The sequence below is a fragment of the Ascaphus truei genome, chromosome 8 (genome assembly GCF_040206685.1).
Source record: "Ascaphus truei isolate aAscTru1 chromosome 8, aAscTru1.hap1, whole genome shotgun sequence".
NCBI lineage: Eukaryota > Metazoa > Chordata > Amphibia > Anura > Ascaphidae > Ascaphus > Ascaphus truei.
Genome location: NC_134490.1, coordinates 71,766,878 through 71,792,315, shown reverse-complemented (window position 1 = coordinate 71,792,315; position 25,438 = coordinate 71,766,878). Strand labels below are relative to the sequence as shown.

The window sequence follows — 25,438 nt, the reverse complement described above, 5'->3', positions numbered from 1 at the left end:
CTCAATCAATGAGAATATCATTTACTATTCTTTATAGAGCAGTGAAATTACACATCAAGGTCCATAAACAGGCTTTGTGTCCTGATGTAAGTTCATTTACGTCACTTATTCCAGTGTGTAGGTTATATTTGTATTGAGGATAGAAACAGTGGCTGATGTACTGTATGTAGGAATGACCCAGTAATTTACACAGAATTGTCCATAATCCTCAGCAATGATCGGAGGTAGGAGGACTGTAGGAGGGTAGGTTGAACCTACCATGTGAATCTAAGTTCTGCACATAGAAAGACTGTATGAAGGTAAATATTCTCTATTTCATCAAAGAAATCTAAAGACAGCCACTTCTAATGTGTGATGTCATACACCGCCTCAGAATAATCAGTGACATCACAGTACACCCCAGATTCATTCATTCATTATTAACCTCGATAACTTCTGCTTCTTCTGGAACTGTATAAACCTGTCCTCCCTTTCTTTTTCGCCCAGTGTTATACACAGCAGCAGTGAGAGGGGACAGGACTGTGCTGTTCTAGCAGCACCCAGAAGCAGTGGAAGGAGGCACTGAGTGTATGAGAAGAAAGATGTGTTCCTTACCGTCCCACTGTATGGTATCCCGGGCTTGTAGGAATTGTCAGCATCCACAAAGGTCACTTTGGTGATTACAGACGAGATGCTGGTTTTACTGGACGTGGATAACACAATACCTTAAAGAAGAAGGAACGTTGAGGGTTTAAACACAAGTGTAAAAAAAAAAACAATCAACAAAGATAAAACAGAATTAAAAAAAGCAAACACCGATGGAGCTCTCTCTCTAAGAAAGATGATTAACCCTATTCCTGCCAGTAAGGTTTGCTTTGGAAGTGAGTAAGGGGCATGTGGACAAATACACTGAGTGAGCTCTTATTTATGGGAAAAAGATAAGGAATTAATAGGGTTAGAATCTGTACTTTCTCTAGGACCAAATCTCTGAGCAGTTAAGGATGGATTGGGCTTAAATATCTTTCACTCATAGGGGCTCATTCACTAAACAGTGATAAGTGGTTTATAGAACTATAAATGCCGCTATAGTGTGAAACTGCCTGCTTTGCTATTCACTAAGCAGTGATAACAGTGCAATATCGCGCAATAATGGCTTTTTAACGAGCTTTAACACTCCGAGAAAAAAAAGTCGTCCCACAAGCCAAAGAGAGCCCCGAATCACTTATTGTTGCCAGTAACTGCTATTCACTAAACAGTGATAAGCATATCGAACGTTAAAATTATGCAATATTTTGGTGCCAGCAAGAGGCTGGTGCTAAAGATAGTATACAGTTTTAATAGCACCTCAGTAGATTTATGTCGAATCACTAAATAAATGAGGGTGCGGTGCACGGGAACGAGGAGGAATCCTAATTCACTCCAAAGTTACAATCAAGAGCAGAGTGGGAGTTCCCAGCACTCAAAGAATATAAATGCAAACGACAATGGGTGATATGCAAAAAAGGATATATATATATATTTTACTATACTAATGAATTGTAACGCTGTGCTCACCACAAACAGGACGAGACCCCGGTACTGAGATGGGAATAGGTAAACACCAGCCACAGACACGGGGGCCACGTGCGGAGTGCAGGATAGTCTTGGCAGCAGGGTCTGGAGTGGAGAGGCCAGGGTAGTTGTATACTTGCCAGGTTTAGTGCAGGAGAGGTCCGGAGCGTGGAAGGTACTATGCCAAGGTCAGAGTTGGAGAGAGCAGGGTAGTTGAAGTTCAAAGCCGAGTTCAGGATTCCAGATAAGCGGGTGGTCAAAGGCAAGCCAGGTCGGTACATGAGGGGTTAATCTAGGAAGCACGGCAGCAGGACAAGGACAAGACAGGATCAGCAGAGGCAAACACAGGGTAACACAATCTATGCTCAGCCAAAGTGCCAGTGGCACAGCTGAGCATATATAGGCTTGATTAGCCAATCCCCTTGGGGGGTGGAGCAGAGGCGCGGCCTCCACAGAAGCATGTGATAGGTTCCAGCGTATGAGCAGGTACAGCTGTAGTATCAGCTGATGATGTAGTTGCCACGGAGCTTGGGGGCGTGGTGCACATGTCATGTGCGTGCACTGCGCACTGGGAGCGTCAGGTGACGTCACTGCTGCACGCATGTCCGCTGTGCGTGTCAGGAGAGGAGTACGGGCTGAAGGTGCCCCACGCGTGCGCAGAGATGCGCGAGAGGAAGCGCGGGGTAGGCGTGCGTCCGTAATCCTCACAGTACACCCCCCTTCAAGAGAGACCTCCGGGCGATCCTTGCGAGGTTTTAGGGGGTATTTCAGGTGGAATTTCCTGACCAGCTCGGGCGCATGGACCTGATGATGTGGAATCCAAGAGCGTTCCTCGGGTCCGTATCCCTTCCAATGAACCAGATATTGGATGGTTCTCCTTGATACCCTGGAGTCTATGATCGCCTGTATCTCGTACTCCTGGTGCCCCTGTACGAGTTGGGGGGGTCGGTGGTGTAGGAGAGGGATCCGAGAAATGGGGACTGCGGGATCCTCATTGATGCTGGGAGTTGTAATCGATATGCCACTGGGTTAATCTTCTCCAGAATTGAAAAAGAGCCCAAGAATCTTGGCACCAGCTTGAGTGTGGGGACTTTTAAGCGTATGTTCCTAGAGGACAGCCATACCTTGTCTCCTGGTCTTAAGTCAGGTATCCCTCGGCGGTGGCGGTCTGCACACACACACACACACACACACACACACACACACACACACACACACACACACACACACACACACACACACACACACACACGCACACATACATACACATGCATACACACACAATGCAAACACACACACACATATGCACACACAGACACACACACATGCACACACACACACATGCACACACATGCATACACATACACACACACAATGCAAACACACATACACACGCACACACAGACACACACACAACACACACAGGAGACAGGGACCGGAGCAGAAGGGGGGCAGGGAACGGAGCAGAAGGGGGGCAGGGACCGGAGCAGAAGGAGGGCAGGGACCGGAGCAGAAGGGGGGCAGGGACCGGAGCAGAAGCGGGGCAGGGACCGGAGCAGAAGGGAAACAGCGATCGGGGCAGGAGGGGGGCAGGGACCGGAGCAGAAGGGAAACAGCGATCGGGGCAGGAGGGGGGCAGGGACCGGAGCAGAAGGGAGACAGCGATCGGGGCAGGAGGGGGGCAGGGACCGGAGCAGAAGGGGGGCAGGGACCGGAGCAGAAGGGAAACAGCGATCGGGGCAGGGACCGGAGCAGAAGGGAGACAGCGATCGGGGCATCACCCTCTCCCCTCCTACACACACACACAACACACACAACACACACAACACACACAACACAATGCCTTCTGTCTCATGTCTGGTAATGGCGGCTCTGCAGGGAACCGGCTGCAGCCCCATTGGATGGGAGCAGTCACATGACCGCTCCTCCGCTTCCCCGAGCACCAAATATATCAGTTTGGCGCTCGGGCAAGAGTTTCTCCTCCTCAGCGCGCATGAGCGCGCATCAGCAGGGAGAAACTATAGCCGCGCTGATAGCAGATGCAGGGGCGTTCTGCATTTGTTCAGCGCGGCTCAGCACGCCTGAGTGCTCTATGGCCCGGGCCTTATAGGGATGATGTCACATCCTTTTTTTTTAAAAAAGGGCTGTCATCACATGGTACTTCGGATTGGAGGTGTACCATGTGATATATCTCACAATCCGATTGGTTGATGTGATGGCAGCCATTTTTTTCTAAAAGGATGTGACATCATCCCTTTGAGATGATGTTACATCTTTTAAAAAAAATGGAAGCTTTCATATGGTTTACTACAACCAATCGGATTGGGGGTGTACCATGAGATGCCTCCCATGATATATCTCTCAATGGAGTAACATGTGATGGCAGCCATCCTGTTTTTGGTGACGTAATCTTAAAGGGAGGGAAGCATAGTCTTCCTGATTAGCTGGCTTCCCTCCCTTTTGATGACGTCACATCTTTTCAACAACAAAAAACTGTCAAATGGTACACCAATAAACCAGATTGGAAGTGTATCATTTGGCACTCAATATAAGGCCTGTCCTTTCTCATTTGACCTTAAGAAGACGACGAGACAACATCCACTATGGATTGAATACAATTAAGAAGAGAAGACTGAAGAAAGAAGAAAAGAGGAGCATTGAGGAGCATTGCGTGCGGATCAAGATCATCCTGATGCATTTGGAATCGGACGGTGAAGACATCAAAAGGTAAGAAAAACATTGATTGTACTTATGTAATTTTTGTTTTTCAGGTATTTTGATTGTATTTTTTAATTTGTATTTTGTTGGTTGCCCATTGAATGCCAATGTGTTTGTCTATGCCCCTTTAGGTCTGTAGATAAATACAGTGACAAGCAATGCATTTTTCGGCAAATGCTTGTTTTTATTTCATTGCTATGTATTCTTGTTGATTGGTTTGTTTAATTCTTTTATTTTTTTGTTGATTTATTTTATTCTTGTTTATTTTAGATGATTGTTTTGAATTCTTTTTGATTTTGGGCGTTTGCTTTTTTGTTTTCTTATATATTTTTTGGTGTTTGCTTTTTTTTAATTCTTGGGTTTTTTTGGTGTTTGCTTTTTTAAATTCTTCTGTTTTTTTAGTGTTTGCTTTTTTGGTTTCTTGTGTTTTTCTGGCATTTGCTTTTTTTGTTAGGTTGCCGAATGAGTGCCATAGTGTCAAAGCATGTCCTTATTATATGGGCATGGTTTAACACTGAGCCATTCAATTGGTTTATTGGCATTTCTAATGTATTTTTTTTTTTTGTATTATTTTGTGCACGTTTTTTTTAACTTGCCCATTTATTGCTATAGTGGCAAATTATGCCCAGATTATATAGGCATGCTTTAACACTGTGCCAATCAATGGGTAGCTGGGGTGTAGGGTTGGGGTAGTTGCCCCAGAGAGGGTGGTTAGGCCTCCCAGGTGGGTAGCGGGGGAAGGGGGTTAAACCCTTAATTACTATAGCAGTTACTAACCACTAAGGTGATTAATGGGTTAGGGGCCATTAGTTTGTATTTTTATTGTAATGTTCCTGTCAATGGGGGACAAGGACGGGGAGGAAGATGAGGGTGGCCTTCATCCTGGCAGGGGTAAGTGCAACTTTTATTTAGTTTATGATGGCAAGGTAATGTTTTCTTTTTTGTGGGCAAATACACTAGTATCCATATTTGGATAAGAGCAATTTTTCCCATTACTGCACTGTATGTAGGGCAAGGGTGCCCACCACGGGGGGGATAAGATTTTTCAGGGGGGGCACGGCGGTTGCAGAGGCCCCACGCTCTTCCCTAAGGCATTTAAATTAAATGCCAGGAAACCACGCGAGGCCTCTGCAGTTCAACTTACCGAGATTTAGAGGCTTGGGGTGATGTGCGCCATGGCAATGCAGCGTCATTTGATGCCTATCTCCATGGCAATGCAGTGTCAAATTACGCAAAGGGGTCATGTGTCATTTGACGTCAGCAAAAAAGGTACGGGGGCGCGAGCACTTGGGGGAGCAGGCGGGAGGGCGCAGCTCCAAAAGTTTGTGCACCCCTGTGTTAAGGGGTAGTAGGTATTTTAATGTTTATTGGGGGTAGAGGTGAAGGGGGTACTTGGCCCCGGGTGGGTGGTTAGGCCTACTGGGTGGAGCAAATTAGTGATATGCGCTCCAACATTTAATTCCAGTCTTGAAAAGACAATTTGATAATATATGTCCTTTGAAAGATACAGAGAATAGACTACTGGGGCTAATGAGGTATACAGACAATTTCCAAAGCACTTGATGGCTACACAATCAATAGCAGGATGTCTCTATCCCTGAAGGCTAAGCACAATGAACTCAGACCTAAAGCCTCATTGGGAAATACTTAGACTCACATAGATTATAATAAAGTACTCACATATTGTTGCCCCAGTCCAATGTATCCTGTAGGCGGGCAACCAGGAGAATAAGCAGAGATCCAAAGAAAACAACTCTCCAACGCACAGCCAAAATAGAGTGGGTCCCAAGCACTCCTTGATAAAGTACCAGTAGGTACGAAACGCGTAGGAGGGTACTTACCTCCGTTTTTTTAAATATGGATTAATAAAGATTTTTATTTTAATATTCTTGCTTGGGACCCACTCTATTTTGGCTGTGCGTTGGAGAGTTTTTTTCTTTAGGCCTACCAGGTGAGTAGCAGGGGGGTTACAGCTGCTATGGTAATAAAGGGGTTAACTCCCCCCGCAACCTTCCCAGTAGGCCTAACCACCCATCCTGTGTCAAGTACCCCCTTCACTCACCTCCTCTGCCCCCAATACATCAGCTACTGTGCCTTAACCCCTTCATTGCCTTAGCGACTAGCAGCTAAGGTAATGAAGCTGCTTTAATGTGAATTTTACTAAAAGTGTACGGGAGCAGGGAGTCTACTGAACTAAACCGCATTGATTTCAGCCTCCAGGACCTCCTGCTTCCCGCGATAGCGCGATAGCACTTAGAAAAATAACAAGTCGTTCGATGCATCAATTTTTGCAAACTTTAAAAAACGTGTGTTTTTTCTTAGTGAATACTGTTTTGACCCACATGTTTTATTGCGCGGTAAAACAATACACCGTCAATTGGCAATGCACTGATTTTATCACTGTTTAATGAATAGGCCCCATAGAGGTTACCAACATCAAAGACAGTATACACTTGGTGACTTAACTCTTTCTTATGGCTAGTGGCCATCACTGTAATATAGAACGATATTGGGAAACTGAATAGATTCGGCATGTGAATTTTACTTTCAGATGTGAAGCACCTTTAGGAAATCTAAGTGATTAATAGACTCAGCAACTAAGGTATCACTCTCCTCAAATGTAAGTCACTTACCTGTCCCCTCCTCGGTGATAGAGGCCGTTCCCACCAAATCCCTACTCAACCCATTCCGAGAATTCAGGTTAAAGGTCACAGTTTTCACTTGCTCTGTGTAGCAGCCAGATTTGTCCAGCTGAGGGAGAGATGCAGATGTCAGTCCAACCTCGCTCTGCCACTGGTCTAGAGTGTGACCTGGGGCCACTGTCCGAGGTGTGATGGTATGACTTACAACCCAAGAACACCACTACTTTTCTCCAATATCTAATACATTGAGAATGTTTCTAAGGTCAGACACTGTACCACTATACTGCCTGGGGCAGCTCATTCTGTCTGTAGCTACAGAACCCAATGGACACATCCACTATCCCATCTAACACTCTTTTCTCACCTTCCCCCTGAAGGAAACACACAGATCAATTGGCTCCTCATATTGACGTCTCATCCAGTAGTAGTTTAAAGCTTTCCGGCACACCGCACTGGTAAACTCCCCTTGCACTGGCTTCCCATAGGTGTATCTGACGGGAAAGGGAATAAAACAGCTCAAATCCCCTGTCCCGTTGTTACTACTGTATGGGATTTATACACAGAAAAGACTTCCAAAATGAAAACAGCAACTGTTAGCAAACACTGGGTGTTACTGTCACTTCTTCATAGGTACAACAGTATATCAAGCAAAACACAGTGACCCCAGGGTGTCAGTGTAACTCCATTATACAAACAGTATGGGGAAAAAAACATAATACACAGTGTCTCTATAACTGCATGATATCCTTTCCAAAATGATCTAATACAGTGATTCCCAACCTGGGGTGTGGGAACCCCTAGGGGTTTGTTAGGTGTCTCCAAGGGGTTTTTCCCCAAAATATAATGTAATGGCGTATCACAGGCAGTATAGCGGGTTCCTGAGCCTGTGTGGGGACTGCGGACTTGGCCACAAACTGCACCTTTAGCGTGGCTGGTATAGCTGTCAATTACTGCAGGAGTTTCCAAAGTCAGTCCCCACAATGCTTTGCATGCAAAGCATCAATGCATTGTAGGGCGTGACTTTGGAAGCTCCTGCAGTAATTGATAGCTACTGTATACCACCCACGCTGTCTGCACTGAGGTACAGTTTGGGGCCTTACACTATACTGCATGGAATTGTCAAGCAATTTTGTCAGCAATAGTCTGATGAGTAGGCAATACGATTAACAACACAACACAAAAGAGGAGCCACACCGCTCACTTAATCAATGATATTGAAAGTTTTTTTACAGTTAGTTAAGACATAAATGGGTGCTCCCTATGTACTTAATGCTAATAGTATTAACAATTGAATGAAGGTGTGACAAAGTCACAGAATCACCCACAGATAGTACATTTGTGGTGCACACTACGTTAACATTATATTTATATTTTATACAGTGATGATACGTCAATATGAGAAGCCAATTGATTATGAAAGGGACGTAAAGGACATTTTACACAGTACTAACAATTGTAGAGTGGATTTGAGATGTTTTATTCCCTTTCCCGTCAGATACACGTATGGGAAGCCAGTGCAAGGGGAGTTTACGAGTGCGGTGTGCCGGAAAGCTTTTACCTTCCACTGGTTCAGACATGAATCTGGGAAATTAGTTGATCTGTGTGTTTCCTTCAGTGGGAAGGTGAGAAAAGAGTGTGAGATGGGATAGTGAATGTGTCCATTGGACTCTGTAGCTAAAGACAGAATGAGCTGCCCCTGGCAGTATAGTGGTACAGTTTCTGACCTTAGAAACATTCTCAATGTATTAGATATTGGGGAAAAGTAGTTGGGTTCTGGGGTTGTAAGTCATACCATCACGCCTCGGACAGTGGCCAAAGGTCACACTCTAGACCAGTGGCAGAGCGAGGTTGGACTGACATCTGCATCTCTCCCTCAGCTGGACAAATCTGGCTGCTACACAGAGCAAGTGAAAACTGTGACCTTTAACCTGAATTCTCGGAATGGGTTGAGTAGTGATTTGGTGGGATACAGATACAGATTGGAATAAGGTATTCAAATGAAAGGAGTAAATGTAAAACCCTCATTTAAGCCTAGTGGATATAAAGTTTTTAAACAATATATCCACTCTGCTTCTCGTCGTAGGAGTTTGAGATCAATATCTCCACCACGTATATTATTTTTGACCAAATCAATCCCCATAAATTGCAAACAGCTCAAGTTACCACTGTGTGTCGAATTCACGTGGCGTGCTACTGGCGTGTCAGGTTTATTGATAACAGAGTTAACATGCTCCAATATGCGTCTACGTAGTTCACGAATTGTTTTTCCAACGTATCTTAGACCGCAGCTACAGTTGATGAGATATACTACATTAAAGCTCCTGCAGTTAATAAAATGTTTTATCTCAAATTGTTTTGACTGGTCATGATTTTCAAATATTTTAGTTGTTCGCATATATTGGCAAGCCTTGCAGTTGCCACAAGCAAAGCAGCCCTTAGGTGGATTTGGTAACCATGTTGGTGGTGTCTTTTTGTGATGGTGACTATGCACAAGATTATCTTTTAGATTTTTTGACCTCCTACTTGTAATACTAGGTGTCTCATTCAGTATTAATGCCAAGTCACTATCTGATCTCAAAATATGCCAATGTTTTGAAAATATTTTTTTAATATCTGACCATCTATTACTCTTGGTACCAATACATCTGATTTGGGTATCCTTTACTTTTGTATTAGGAATCAGTAGGGTGTCCCTATCACACATCAAAGCCCTATTATATGCCCTTTTTAAATTGTTTATGGAGTAACCTCTCTCAAGGAATCTATTTATTAGATCTTTAGATTCTATTCTGAAGTCTTTCATAGTTGAGCAATTTCTCCTGAGGCGCAGGTACTGGCCTGTCGGTATCCCCCGTATTAAGGAGACTGGATGTTGGCTACTTGCTAATAGCAAATTGTTGGTAGAGGTGGGTTTTCTAAACACTGTAGTTTGAATCATATTAGTTGAATCTTTACTAATTCCAAGATCCAAAAATGTGACTTTGGAGAATATCGTCAATAAATCTGAGCCACAGATCTATATGTTCGGTGGTGGGAAGCTACCATTGTCTTTACTGATGAGAATAATTTGTACACCGAACATATAGATCTGTGGCTCAGATTTATTGATGATCTTCTCCTGATTTGGAGTGGGCCATTGAATCTGTTGCTTGAATTTACAAATAAACTAAATGTTAATGCTCTTAATTTACGTCTAACCTCTGAACATAGTCAATCCAAAGTCACATTTTTGGATCTTGGAATTAGTAAAGATTCAACTAATATGATTAACTAATTAGAGAGGAGGAGAAAGTGGGAGAGGAGAGTGATGGGTGAAAGGGAGGGGGGTGAGAGTTTGGGGGATTGAGTGAAATAGGGGGGAATTAGGGGGAAACAGGGTGATAGGAGGAGAGGAACGGAGTGTTCCCACTGCCTACCTGCTGCCCTTTAGAATTGAGGGGCCTGTTAGAGGCCTGTGAAGGTGCCTGCAAAGCTGCCTGCTGGAGGGAGCACACGAAGGTGCGTGGGAGGGTTGCCTCCTTTCCACCGGCCTACTGCATGCTGCCATGTCAGGCACCTCCAAGGACACCTTCCAGCAGGCTCCCTCTGACAACACATTCCAGGAGGCCTCTTTGAATGATTTGCTCTCATGCTTTAATCACCAGGCTCTGGATTGGAGTACCAGCTATCCCTCCCTGACGGCGGCCCTGTACACAATGCAATACACACAGTGACCAAAGGGTGTCACTGTCCCACAATGACACCCACAGGGAATATACAGTACAATGCAATACACACAGTGACCAAAGGGTTTCACTGTCCCTCAATGACACCCACAGGGAATATACAGTACAATACACACAGTGAACACAGGGTGTAACCTTTCTCACCTGCTGCATAGTTTCAAAGTAAAATGTTCCTCAGAAACCGTGACAACTTTAGGGAACTGGAGGGTGACCTCAAATTTCGGAAGCACTGAGAAAAGAGGGGAATTGGGACAGGGTCAGAGGTCAGACACGGAGCCAGCGGCAGAGCTGAGGACAGGCGGGAAGGATCCTCACCATATTCCTCCACACTAAAAGTATGGACGGTGTCTTTGACCCGGATGGAATATTCCCCCAAGGGAGGCTCGGAAGAGAGGGGGAGAGAAAGATCAGCGATTCCCTGCTGGAGGCTCACGTTCAGCCACTGGCCAATCCGGTTCTTGCCTGGATCCTGGGAGAGAATAGCACATGATTTTTGATTATGGAGCCTACACTCACTTACAGCACCTGATTCCTGCCCCATGGAGCACATACATTCAGACAGTTCGCACCGGTTCGTCCGAATCTGTTCCTAAGAAGTTCGCTGAACCGGTCCTTAACAGGCGTGGGGAGAGGGTATGCAGTGGCAGCTGCAGCCCCTGGCGTCAAAAGAATTAGCAAGTAGAAGAATCACTTGAGGCAGAGTCAGAGCAGGACTGCAGGCGAGGAGCACCATCTAGCAGTCTGACCCGGAACTACCGGTGTCTGCTGCTAGACTCTGCACTAAGTTATTCTTCTACAGCTTAATTCTTTAAGCTTCGGGCCCGTGCCGCTGCATACCATCTCCCCATGCTTGCGTCCTCCCAGGTAGGCATGGCGGGGAGGGGGACTGGGGGAGATCTGAGGAAGACTTAGGGAGATGTGAAGATGCTGAGGGCGAATGGGGGAGATGTTAGGGGGACTAGGGGAGAACTGAGATTGATGAGGGGGACTGGGGGAGATCTGAGGATGATAAGGGGGACTGGGGGAGATCTGAGGATGATAAGGGGGACTGGGGGAGATCTGAGGATGATGAGGGGGACTGGGGGAGATCTGAGGATGATGAGGGGGACTGGGGGAGATCTGAGATTGATGAGGGGGACTGGGGGAGATCTGAGGATGATAAGGGGGACTGGGGGAGATCTGAGGATGATAAGGGGGACTGGGGGAGATCTGAGGATGATGAGGGGGACTGGGGGAGATCTGAGGATGATGAGGGGGACTGGGGGAGATCTGAGATTGATGAGGGGGACTGGGGGAGATCTGAGGATGATAAGGGGGACTGGGGGAGATCTGAGGATGATAAGGGGGACTGGGGGAGATCTGAGGATGATGAGGGGGACTGGGGGAGATCTGAGGATGATAAGGGGGACTGGGGGAGATCTGAGGATGATGAGGGGGACTGGGGGAGATCTGAGATTGATGAGGGGGACTGGGGGAGATCTGAGGATGATAAGGGGGACTGGGGGAGATCTGAGGATGATAAGGGGGACTGGGGGAGATCTGAGGATGATAAGGGGGACTGGGGGAGATCTGAGGATGATAAGGGGGACTGGGGGAGATCTGAGGATGATAAGGGGGACTGGGGGAGATCTGAGGATGATAAGGGGGACTGGGGGAGATCTGAGGATGATAAGGGGGACTGGGGGAGATCTGAGGATGATAAGGGGGACTGGGGGAGATCTGAGGATGATGAGGGGGACTGGGGGAGATCTGAGATTGATGAGGGGGACTGGGGGAGATCTGAGGATGATAAGGGGGACTGGGGGAGATCTGAGGATGATGAGGGGGACTGGGGGAGATCTGAGATTGATGAGGGGGACTGGGGGAGATCTGAGGATGATAAGGGGGACTGGGGGAGATCTGAGGATGATAAGGGGGACTGGGGGAGATCTGAGGATGATAAGGGGGACTGGGGGAGATCTGAGGATGCTTAGGGGCAGGGGGATATCTGAGGATGCTGATGGGGACTGGGGGAGATCTGGGGAATCTGAGGGAGACTGGGGGAGATCTGAGAATGCTGCAGGGAACTCAGAGAGATCTGATGATGATGAGGGGGGCTGAGGGAGATCTGATGATGAGGGGGAGATGATGATGATGATGATGATGATGATGATGATGATGATGATGATGATGATGATGATGAAGAAGGAAAGAGCTGATTTTTCACTATGAAAGGATGGTAAGGTGAGAGAGAACCGGTTGCTAAAATTTCTGAATCTCACATATGGAGCCCAGCCACACACTGCACCTGATTCCTGTCCCACGTAGCACATACCTCATAAAGGGCCCCCACCCACACACTGCAGCTGAATACTGGTGCTCATTAGTACTTCCAGCCCATCACACACAGCTATTCACTGCATCTCACTCACTCAGGTATATAATGTATTATCTGTACCTGTAATTCTATAACGGGAAACTGAAATAAAACAGATAAATGAGACATTAGGAAACATATCATACATGTATGTGCTGCTCTGTATGTGCCTCCCTATGCTCCCTGCTCTGTGTGTGACCCCCTGTGCTCCATTCACGTGACTCCCTGTGCTCCCTGCTCTGTGTGTGACACCATGTGCTCCCTGCTCTGTGTGTGACTCCCTGTGCTCCCTGCTCTGTGTGTGACTCCCTCTGCTCCCTGCTCTGTGTGTGACTCCCTGTGCTCCCTGCTTTGTGCGTGACTCCCTGTGCTCCCGGCTCTGTGTGTGACACCCTGTGCTCCCTGCTTTGTGTGTGACTCCCTGTGCTCCCTGCTCTGTGTGTGACTCCCTGTGCTCCCTGCTCTGTGTGTGACTCCCTGTGCTCCCTGCTCTGTGTGTGACTCCCTGTGCTCCCTGCTCTGTGTGTGACTCCCTGCTCTGTGTGTGACTCCCTGTGCTCCCTGCTGTGTGTGTGACTCCCTGTGCTCCCTGCTCTGTGTGTGACACCCTGTGCTCTCTGCTCTGTGTGTGACTCCCTGCTCAGTGTGTGACTCCCTGTGCTCCCTGCTCTGTGTGTGACTCCCTGTGCTCCCTGCTCTGTGTGTGACTCCCTGTGCTCTCTGCTCTGTGTGTGACACCCTGTGCTCCCTGCTCTGTGTGTGACTTCCTGTGCGCCCCGCTCACCTGCACATTGTCTGGTTGGAGATTCTCTTTTAGAGAAACCACTCGAAATTTCACTGTAAAAAATGAAGATGTAAAAAAAAATATTAACTATAGGAGAGGGGACTTTAGAACCTGCAGCATCTCTCTGCCCCATGACCACTTTCGCACATGCAGCACCTCTCTGCCCCATGACCATCTCCCCACATGCAGCAACTCTCTTCCACCATGACCACCTCCCCACGTCTTCTTCCTCCTCTCTCCCTCCACCATTCTCCTCTCTTCCTCCACCATCCTCATGGCCGAAATCTCCCCCTACCTACTGTATTACACTGAGTTGGTGGGAGAAAGGAGGGGGGAATGGTTGGTAGGGGAGGGGGCAGCGTGAACTTGAAGGAGCCAGAGGTTTGAGTATGGGGGCATTGGAGTGAAATGAAAGAAGTCCCGGGGGCAAGGGAGGGATGGGGAGGAGAGGGGGGTGGGGGGCGGAGGGGTGGGGGGGAGACAGACAACAAGGATACATACTGGAAGGTAAAAGAGGGAGCTGCAGAGGTTAGACAAAGAGAGAGGCTGCAGAGGTTAGACAAAGCGGGAGGCTGCAGAGGTTAGACAAAAAGGGAGGCTGTAGAGGTTAGATTAGAAGGGAGGCTGCAGCGGTTAGATGAGAAGAGAAGCTGCAGAGGGTAGACAAGGAGGGAGACTGCAGAGGGTAGACAAAGAGGGCGGCTGCAGAGGTTAGACAAGGAGGGAGGCTGCAGAGGTTAGGCAAGGAGGGAGGCTGCAGAGGTTAGGCAAGGAGGGAGGCTGCAGAGGGTAGACGAGGAGGGAGGCTGCAGAGGTTAGACGAGGAGGGAGGCTGCAGAGTTTAGACGAGAAGGGAGGCTGCAGAGGTTAGACGAGAAGGGAGGCTGCAGAGGTTAGACGAGAAGGGAGGCTGCAGAGGTTAGACGAGAAGGGAGGCTGCAGAGGTTAGACGAGAAGGGAGGCTGCAGAGGTTAGACGAGGAGGGAGGCTGCAGAGGTTAGACGAGGAGGGAGGCTGCAGAGGTTAGACGAGGAGGGAGGCTGCAGGGGTTAGACGAGGAGGGAGGCTGCAGGGGTTAGACGAGGAGGGAGGCTGCAGAGGTTAGACGAGGAGGGAGGCTGCAGGGGTTAGACGAGGAGGGAGGCTGCAGGGGTTAGACGAGGAGGGAGGCTGCAGGGGTTAGACGAGGAGGGAGGCTGCAGAGGTTAGACGAGGAGGGAGGCTGCAGGGGTTAGACGAGGAGGGAGGCTGCAGGGGTTAGACGAGGAGGGAGGCTGCAGAGGTTAGACGAGGAGGGAGGCTGCAGGGGTTAGACGAGGAGGGAGGCTGCAGGGGTTAGACGAGGAGGAAGGCTGCAGAGGTTAGACGAGGAGGGTGTAGAATGGAGCCCCTGAGACTGATCTCATGCAGCCGGAAGGGTTCCCGCACTATGTGCCCACGTCATGCTGCCTGCATCCCCCTGCGTACACTCCCGTGTGATGCGGAGCAGAGAGTTATAGGGCGCAAAGTTCCGATGCCGGCGGTGATTGTCGTTATAGACATTGAGCATCGATAGCACCTTGTGCGCCATATTTCCCCTTCAGCCACCATTACTCATATTTGTTCGCGCCCCCCTAGGACACACTTTGAAACCCCCCAAAGGGTGCATGAACAGGGATAGTGCTCCAAACCCTGAAATATGGGGTTTGGAGACGGAGGGAGAGAGATATGCAAATTATACTTAAATGACTCCTATTAGCATATATCCCAGGTATCTCAGCTGTGCTCTTTTCTGTGCACATTGTGGGTTTGAGGGGTAAATATACTGTACTGTAGCACTTGGGGCTCTTGTACAATCTCTCTGTCTCTCTCTCTGCCTCTTTCTGCAAAAAGTCTGTGAGACATAAAATCAGTGAGACTCAGATAATTGGTGTGTTGGACCCGTCCCTGAAATGTTACCGGTTTGTCCTGGTTTATACACGGATTTGTCAGTCTGGATCAGAATGTTGGATCTTTCTCTCTTCACCAGAACTTTGCTACTACTGTTTATCGCCTGCCCTCCGCTCTCAATGGAAACTTCCAGCGTAGCCACCTCCTCATTGCCCTCGGAAGGAGGAGGGACCTGAAGGGGAGAAACCAACTATTACTGGAAGGGGTCAAGTTCTGAAATTGTATGACGCAGAATCCAAGAATGAAATAATTATATCCCAATATGGCCTAGCGCTCTTTATTAACCCTTCCGCTGCCAGAGAGGCCTGCAATGCATTGCATGTTACATAGTTACATAGTAGATGAGGTTGAACAAAGACATACTCTACATCCATCAAGTTCAACCTATGCTAAATTTAGACAACAGATACTTTATCCTATATCCGTACTTACTGAATATTGATCTAGAGGAAGGCAAACAAAGAAACCCAGTGACATATCATCCTATTATAACGCATAAGGGGAAAAATAAATTCCTTCCTAGCTCCAAAACAACACATGACATATTACACTGTGTCATGATTTCATTAACAAAAATAAAGCCAAAATAGAGAAGCTATGTGTGAAAAACGAAGTACACCCTTACTGCTCCCATAAGAATTTTCATGTTAAGTAGCAGACAGGTGCTGCTAATCAAATGCCCTTGATTAATTGGTCATCAGCAAGTGTGACCACCTCTATAAAAGCCGACGTTTTAGCAGTTTGCTGGTCTGGAGCATTCAGGTGTAACACAATGCCAAGGAGGAAAGACATCAGCAATGATCTTAGAGAAGCAATTGTTGCTGCCCATCAATCTGGGAAGGCTTATAAGGCCAGTTCAAAACAATTTAAAGTCCATCATTCTATAGTGAGAAAGGTTATTCAAAAGTGGAAAACATTCAAGACAGTTGCCAATCTTCCCAGGAGTGGACGTCCCAGCAAATTCACCCCAAGGTCAGATCATGCAATGCTCAGAGAAAAGAGGGTGTACTTTCTTTTTCACACAACTGTACACAGTGGCGGCCGAGCTGACTCTAATGCGGCCGCCACTGCAGTTTTAAAATAGCGGGGGCGGCGCGCGGCAGTCTCCGGCCGAAACCCGGCCGGGTTTCGGCTGGTTTTCCTGCGCCTCGGGCGCTTTCAATAGTAAGCGCCATTAGCGCTCATCTATTGAAGCGGGCGCCGCGTGGGAAAACTCTGTTTTTAAATGGAGAATGGACCCGCGGCTAGCCCGCTGCAATCCCGGCCAGCTCCCGGCAAGCTTTAGACTGAGCTTAGCCACAGCAGTATACGTAAATTTACATATATACAGTGGTGTGAAAAAGAAAGTACACCCTCGTTGAATTCTATGGTTTTACATATCAGGACATAATAACAATCATCTGTTCCTTAGCAGGTCTAAAAATTAGGTAAATACAACCTCAGATGACAACAACACATGACATATTACACCGTGTCATGATATATTTAACAAAAATAAAGCCAAAATGGAGAAGCCATGTGTGAAAAACTAAGTACACCTTATGATTCAATAGTTTGTAGAACCACCTTTAGCAGCAATAACTTGAAGAAACTTTATCAGTCTTTCACATCGTTGTGGAGGAATTTTGGCCTACTCTTCTTTACAACGTTGCTTCAGTTCATTGAGGTTTGCGGGCATTTGTTTATGCACAGCTCTCTTAAGTTCCAACCACAGCATTTCAATCGGGTTGAGGTTGACTGGGCCATTGCAACACCTTGATTCTTTTCCAGCCATTCTGTTGTAGATTTGCTGGTGTGCTTCGGATCATTGTCCTGTTGCATGACCCAATTTCGGCCAACTTTAGCTGTCGGACACATGGCCTCACATTTGACTCTAGAATACTTTGGTATACAGAGGAGTTAATGATCGACTCAATGACTGCAAGGTTCCCATGTCCTGTGGCTGCAAAACAAGCCCAAATCCTCACCCCTTCACCACCGTGCTTGACAGTTGGTATGAGGTGTTTGTGCTGATATGCTGTGTTTGGTTTTCGCAAAACGTGGCGCTGTGCATTATGGCCAAACATCTCCACTTTGGTCTCATCTGTCCAAAGGATATTGTTCCAGAAGTCTTGCGGTTTGTTCAGATGCAACTTGGCACACCTAAGCAGTGTTGCCATGTTCTTTTTAGAGAGAAGAGTTGTTCTCCTGGCAACCCTTCCAAACAAGCCATACTTTTTCAGTCTTTTTCTAATTGTACTGTCAAGGACTTTAACATTTAACATGCTAACTGAAGCCGGTAGTCTGAGATGTAGCTCTTGGTTTTTTTTGCAATTTCTCTGAGCATTGCACGGTCTGACCTTGGGGTGAATTTGCTCGGACGTCCACTCCCGGGAAGATTGGCAACTGTCTTGAATGTTTTCCACTTTTTAATAATCTTTCTCACTGTAGAATGATGGACTTTAAATTGTTTGCAAATGGCCTTATAACCCTTCCCAGATTGATGGGCAGCAACAATTGCTTCTCTTTTTTTTCCCCAAACATTTTTATAAGGTAAAAACAGTCAAACAACATAACAAAGTATAAGCATTGCCTAAAATAAAATTTTTCCTTTTTTACCCCCCTTAAGGGTAGAGCATCGCCGGGAGCAGCGAGGCCTCTAGATCACTTAGTGGACCTCGACTGAGTAAGGGAGGGGGAACAGGTGGGGGGTAGGGTTTTAGCTCGACTATATATCTTTTAAGCACGGATGTCTCTGAAGGGGGTGGGGAGGAAGGTTATGGGAAGATCAGTCGAGAAAGAGGCAAGAGAAAGAAGGTAACGTCACCCCTCAGCCGCCAGGCACCCGAGCCTGAGTGTCAATGGACAAGGTGGCTAGATCTAATTAGCTTCTGCTGACGGGTAGTCCCATAACTAGGTTCAGAGCATTAGCCACGGCTCCCATGTTTGGTAAAAGTCCGGTAAAAACTGTTTTAGAAATGCGGTCAGCTTTTCCATCAGCATGACCTCAGTAATTCGCCTTTTTATCGTTTGTTTGGCAGATACCTTCCTCCAGAAGGCCGCTATCGCGAATCTTGATGCCGTAAGAATGAAGGAAATGAATTTCCTATTGGTCTGCCAATATTCTCAATTGGCTTTGCCAATAAGTAGGTCAGAGGATCAATGGGGATGAGATTCGTAACCTCTTCTATAAGCGTTTGTATAGAGGACCAATATTTCCGAATTTTTGGACATAACCACCAAATATGAGTCGAATCCCCCCTTTGTTCGCAGCCTCTCAAGCATAAATCAAAGACCAGGGAGTAGATTTGTTTCAGTCTCACTGGGGTGAGATACCAGTGAAATAGAATCTTATAAATATTCTCCTTCGTAGTGGTGCATATGGAGGTCCTTGCCGTGAATTCCCAAATATCTTCCCAGTCCTCTCTGTCTATATCAATGTTCAATTCTGCTGCCCATTTAAGCATATACTCATGGACTGGCAGGGGAGGAAGGCAGGGGCGGGGGGGGGGAAGGCAGGGGCGGGGGGGGGAAGGCAGGAGTGGGGGGGGAGGAAGGCAGGGGCGGGGGGAGGAAGGCAGGGGCGGGGGGAGGAAGGCAGGGGCGGGGGGAGGAAGGCAGGGGCGGGGGGGGAGGAAGGCAAGTGTGGGGGGAGAAAGGAAGCGGCGGGGGGGAGGAAGGCAGGGCCGGGGGGAAGGAGGGGGTGTCAGTGTATCTGACACTGTGTGTGCATCACTGTGTGTGCGTCACTGTGTGTGCGTCACTGTGTGTCAGTTGGTGGTGGGGGGGGGGCAAAAACGGAGCTGGGGGGGTGTGGGGCCAAAAACAGAGCTTGGGGGTGTAGGGCCAAAAACAGAGCTCGGGGTGTGGAGCCCAAAACGGAGGTGGGGGGTGTGGGGCCCAAAATGGAGCTGGGGGTGTGGGGCCCAAAACGGAGCTAGGGGGTGTGGGGCCCAAAACGGAGTTGGGGGATGTGGGGCAAATACTCACATGTCCCCCCCCCCGAGTAACAGCCCCAGTGAGCACTTCCTCAGCTCATGCACCAGCAGCAGTATGGGCGGGGGTTGGGGACCCCTGGGTTAGAGCGCACCGGCCAATGAGAGCCGTGGGGGGGGGACACACGGGGGGGAGGAGACACCAGCCATTGAGAGCCATGGGAGGGCGGGTGGGCGGACCAATCTGATTGGCTAGAGGCTGAGTGACAGGCCAACTGACCAATCAGATTGCCCATAAGCATAGCCAACATACAACATTTAAAAAAAAATATATATAGATGTATCTCCGCTCTCTCTGTGAGTGTAATATACTAGCTGAGAGACCTAGCGTTGCCCGGGATGTAAATGTGTATTAGGTATTATTATGTATAAATCATGGAACAATAGGTTGAGTATTTGTTCGAAAGGTTGGATAATAATGTTGAAAAGAAAGATGGAAGAAAATGTAATCTGATGTTGATTAAAAATGGTTTATTGTAAACACATCACATTACAATGTATATTTTGGTGACATAAGTGATATAAAAATGTGAGGCGTGTGTCCCGCTAGGTGAAGGGGGGAGGGGAGGTGAAGGGGGAAGAGGAGATGAAGGGGGAGGGGATGTGAAGGGGGAGGGGATGTGAAGGGGGAGGGGATGTGAAGGGGGAAGGAGGGGAGGGGGAGGGGAGGTGAAAGGGGGAGGGGAGGGGAGGTGAAAGGGGGAGGGGAGGGGAGGTGAAAGGGGGAGGGGAGGTGAAAGGGGGAGGGGAGGTGAAAGGGGGAGGGGAGGTGAAGAGGGGAGGGGAGATGAAAGGGGGAGGGGAGGTGAAGGGGGAGGGGAGGTGAAGGGGGGTGGGGAGTGAAGGGGGGTTGAGGGGAGGTGAAGGGGGGTTGAGGGGAGGTGAAGGGGGGTTGAGGGGAGGTGAAGGGGGGTTGAGGGGAGGTGAAGGGGGGTGGGGAGGTGAAGGGGGTGGGGAGGTGAAGGGGGTGGGGAGGTGAAGGGGGGTGGGGAGGTGAAGGGGGGAAGGGAGGTGAAGGGGGGAAGGGAGGTGAAGGGGGGAAGGGAGGTGAAGGGGGGAGGGAGGTGAAGGGGGGAGGGGAGGTGAAGGGGGGAGGGGAGGTGAAGGGGGGTTGAGGGGAGGTGAAGGGGTTGAGGGGAGGTGAAGGGGGGGTGAGGGGAGTAAGGGGAGTGAGGGGGTAAGGGGGGTTGGGGGGTAAGGGAGGGTGGGGGGTAAGGGAGGGTGGGGGTAAGGGAGGGTGGGGGTAAGGGAGGGTGGGGGGGTGAAGGGGGGGTTGGGGGGTAAGGGGGGGGGTGAAGGGGGGGTTGGGGGTGAGGGGGAGGGTGGGGGGGTGAGGGGGAGGGTGGGGGGGTGAGGGGGAGGGTGGGGGGGTGAGGGGGAGGGTGGGGGGGTAAGGGAGGGTGGGGGGGTGAGGGGGTGTGTTGGGGGTAAGGGGGGGTGAGGGGAGGAAAGGGGGTGAGGGGAGGTAAGGGGGGTGAGGGGAGGTAAGGGGGGGTGAGGGGAGATAAGGGGGGGTGAGGGGAGATAAGGGGGGGTGAGGGGAGCTAACGGGGAGGTGAGGGTGGTGAGGGGAGCTAAGGGGGAGGTGAGGGGGGTGAGGGGAGCTAAAGGGGAAGGGGGATGAGGGGTAGGGGGGATGAGGGGAAGGGGGGTAAGTGACAATTAATTTATCCTGCGGCCGCTTGCTTATCCGTCCGGCCGTTACCATGCTGTCTTGGCCAGTTGTTCATTCACACCCTCCCCCTCGGTAACCTTCCGTCTGCTGGGGATGTTCAGCAGACAGAGGCGTGTGCACGCGGCGGGCGCTCCCTCACCCGTCCATCCGCTCCCCCACGGATCTGAGGCAAGAGGCAGCGTGTTTGCAATTGGTGTGGTACGGGTGTGGGGTGTGGGCTGCCCGCTCCCACTCCTGGCCGTCCGCTTCTCCGGTTGGTCCCGGCCACTCGCTCCTACTCCTACATTCGCCCGCTCCCTCTACCGGCCGTCCGTTCCGCCGCTTGGTCCCAGCCGTCTGTTCTGCTGTTGGTCCCAGCCGGTTGAGGCGGGAGGTGCCGGCGTGTGAGGCGGCTAGAGGCGCCGGGGTGTGAGGCGGCGGCCCTGAGGCAGGGGTGTGAGCTGGGAGGCAAGGCGGGAAGAGAGGCCGGATGCGCAGGGATTTGAGGCCCCGGCGGCAGGGGTGTGAGCTGGGAGGGGAGGCGCAGGGGATTGTGGCGGCAGCCCGCCAGCAGGGGTGTGAGCTGGGAGGGGAGGCGCAGGGGATTGTGGCGGCAGCCCGCCAGCAGGGGTGTGAGCTGGGAGGGGAGGCTGGAGGTGCAGGGGTGTGAGGCGGCAGTTTAGTTACTTACCTGGGCGGGAGGTGGTGGCGGGTGGTGCACATCTTGTGGTAGCCAGTTTTGGAGAGGCGCGGGTGGTGTGTGTGTAAGAGTGGATTACACTGTTAGACCACACCGGCCAATGAGAGCCGTGGGGGGTGGGTGGGCTGACAGAGCAATCTGATTGGCCAGAGGCTGAGTGACAGACCGACGGACCAATCAGATTGCCCATAAGCACAGCCAAGATACAATGTTTTCAAATATATATATATATATATATATATATAGATAGATAGATAGATGTATCTTCCCCTCTCTCTGTGTATATATAATATATGTATCTCCCCTCTCTCTCTGTGTGTATATAATATATGTATGTCCCCTCTCTCTGCGTGTTCATAATATATGTATCTCCCCCTCTCTGTGTGTATATAATATATGTATCTCCCCTCTGTGTGTAAATAATGACGTCACCCTACCTTGCACTCAGAGACCGCGAGAGCCAATGAGAGCCAAGACCCGACCCAAAGTCAGGCAATAAGAGCCATGACAGCCAAGGCCCGCCCCGCAGTCAGCCAATGGGAGAGCTTGACAGCCAATGACAGCCAATGAGAGCGCGCAAAAACCCACAGACAAACAGATTTTGAGTTTTATAAATATAGATTTATTTATTTATTTCGAAACATATTTAAACACACACACATACAAACACACACACAAACACACATACATACACACACACATACATACAGTACCCCACTCAGACACAGCATACACACAAAAAGCGTGCGTCACGTGCACGCGCGTTCACACAGGCGCGCGCACGGCCGCACAATCTATAGAATGGCTCTTGGGCTACAGCCCCGCTGCCTGTGCTGCACGTGCATCTGCGAGGCTGGCAGCCCTAGTGTAGAACAGCTGGCTAACCACAGCCAATTTTTATAAGTGCCGAAAGCACACGGCGGAGCAAGCGCGCCCACTATATTACGGGCCTAAGTGACTGTGCGCTGGGTTCTCTTCTGTGCTCTGTGCTGTGTTCTCTGTGCTCTACGTGCTGCTCTGTACCTGAAATGTGACGCAGGTGGAGACTGTGTCCTGCTGGAAGCTCTTGTCTATCAGGGTTATGTTCTTGGTGCTCATATGCAGGATCAGCTGCACACTGCTCTCTCCCTCCACACCCCAGAGGTGGAGACACGCCAGCTCAGGTTCGGGCAAGCGGATCTCGGAGGCGACGATAACAGCATAGTGTCTGAGAGGGGGACACAGAGAGTGAGAGGGGGGATCACAGCAAACCGTTTGGGGGTGGAAGAGTCACAGTGCATGAGAGGGGAGATCATAGTATAGTCCAGAGAGGGGATACCGAGAATTAAAGTGAGGGTTCACAGTATAGAGTCGGAGAGTGGGGCACAGAGTGTGAGAGCAGGTGCAGGGGGGGGGGGGGGGCAGAAAAAATGAGAGGAAGGATAATAGAGTCAGAGAGGGCTGGGGATACAGAGAATGAGAGGGTGTGGGGAGGGGGGGTCACACCATAGACTGTGAGGGGGATTCAGAGAAAGAGGGGTTGACAATAGATTTGTTCAAAAAAGGTTGGACATCGTTTTAGATGGGAAAGGTATACAGGGATATACCAAATAAGTATACATGGGAAGGATGTTGATCCAGGGATTAATCCGATTGCCAATTCTTGGTGTCAGGAAGGACTTTATTTTTCCCCTTATGAGATATCATTGGATGATATGACTCTGGGGTTTTGTTTGCCTTCTTCTGGATCAATAATTATAGATATATGATAAAATATCTGTTGTCTAAATTTAGCACAGGTTGAACTTGATGGACAGAAGTCTTTTTTCAACCTCATCTAATATGTAACTATGTAACTATGTAACTATGTAACAGTGTAGAATCTGAAGGGGGCATTTGAAATGAGAAGGGGGATCACAGCATAGTCTGAGGTGAGGAGGCTCTCAGCATAGAGTCTAAAGACGGATGCAGGGTATGAGGGGAGGATACAGAGGATAAGAGTTATCTGAACAATTAGAGATTGAGTCATGTGTGTTAACCCCTTCACTGACTGGGGGCCTGCAGTAAATGGCTGGGCGTGTTTTTATATTAATGTGCCATGCTGTAAATGAAGTGAGATATACAGAGAACTATACACACAGGGACAGAGGGAAGACGATATATAGTAGCTAAAGACACAGAGAGATAGAGATACAGACAAATACTGTATGATACATACTGTGCAGTACACATAGTGAGATACAATCAGACACCGATAATGAGACATACACTGTGAGTTAAAGATAGAATATTGCAGTCATGCTAAACACACAGCTCTCACTGCCACACACACAGCTCTCACTGCCACACACACAGCTCTCACTGCCACACACACAGCTCTCACTGTCACACACACAGCTCTCACTGCCACACACACAGCTCTCACTGTCACACAGTCACATAGCTCTCACTGTCACACAGTCACACAGCTCACACAGCTCTCACTGCCACACTGCCACACAGCTCTCGCTGTCACACACACACAGCTCTCACTGTCACACACACACAGCTCTCCCTGTCACACACACAGCTATCACTGTCACACAGTCACACACACACAGCTCTCACTGTCACACACACACAGCTCTCACTGTCACACACACACAGCTCTCACTGTCACACACACACAGCTCTCACTGTACACACAGCTCTACACAAATACTCACAGATCTGCCTCCAATGCCCCCAAGAGCTGCAGTAGGATCAGCCCCACACACAGGCCGTGGGGCAGCATTATGTGAGAGCTCTGAGCAGCTGCTGCTTGTGTGTCCTGTATCTGAGTGGCCAGGGGGACCAGCGCACATCCACTTAAATTGCCCTCACACCCCCACACTCACACACAGGGTCACACACAGGCTGGACACTGACCAGAGCCTGACAAATATTTGTTGAGTTCCTGATTGGTTCACTCAAGGTTTGTGGGGGTGGAAGTTAGAGGGGGATTTGGACATAGGCAAATAAATGGTTTTTATGGTTAGGGACAATTGTTTATATTGGGAATGTTACAGTCTTGTGCAAACTAGGAATAAAGGACTAAACCTAACAGGACAGCCCTGATTAGGAAGTGTGTGCACTAGTCTCCTCAGGCAAACTAAATAAAACCTAACCAGGCATCTTTGGGATTGTCTGTTGGGTTCAGGCACTGTTGGGTTTATACATAATGTGGGGATTTATTAATGTATTGCTAAAACAAATATATTTATATATTTACAGAAAAAATGTAAGTGTGTATCCCATGTCACAGCTCCAAATATACCCTCAGAGTAGATGAATTCTCGGAGATGGATTCCCTGTTCTGTGCCTGGTTTCTCCTTTGGAGGAGACCTCGCATCTCTATAACAATCACACTGCTGTAGCCGGCCCTCAGTTGGTATTTCTGTGACATGACAGAGCATGCTGTCCAGAGGC

The 25,438-nt window shown here is 49.0% G+C and overlaps 1 protein-coding gene across 1 annotated transcript in view; it reads right to left on the bottom strand.

Annotated features, from left to right (window-relative positions):
* LOC142501950 (alpha-2-macroglobulin-like protein 1) overlaps positions 1–24,822 on the bottom strand; it is a 101,495-nt gene extending 76,673 nt beyond the window's left edge. The window contains exons 1-10 of the mRNA XM_075612580.1: positions 24,697–24,822; positions 23,036–23,219; positions 15,694–15,856; positions 13,756–13,808; positions 13,053–13,073; positions 10,931–11,084; positions 10,760–10,844; positions 7,255–7,381; positions 6,882–6,999; positions 595–704 (exon numbers count right to left, since the gene is read on the bottom strand). Coding sequence (XP_075468695.1) covers positions 595–704; positions 6,882–6,999; positions 7,255–7,381; positions 10,760–10,844; positions 10,931–11,084; positions 13,053–13,073; positions 13,756–13,808; positions 15,694–15,856; positions 23,036–23,219; positions 24,697–24,764 — 1,083 coding nt within the window. The 5' untranslated portion in view covers positions 24,765–24,822. The remainder of the gene's footprint in view (positions 1–594; positions 705–6,881; positions 7,000–7,254; positions 7,382–10,759; positions 10,845–10,930; positions 11,085–13,052; positions 13,074–13,755; positions 13,809–15,693; positions 15,857–23,035; positions 23,220–24,696) is intronic.
* Between the last annotated feature and the right edge of the window lie 616 nt (positions 24,823–25,438).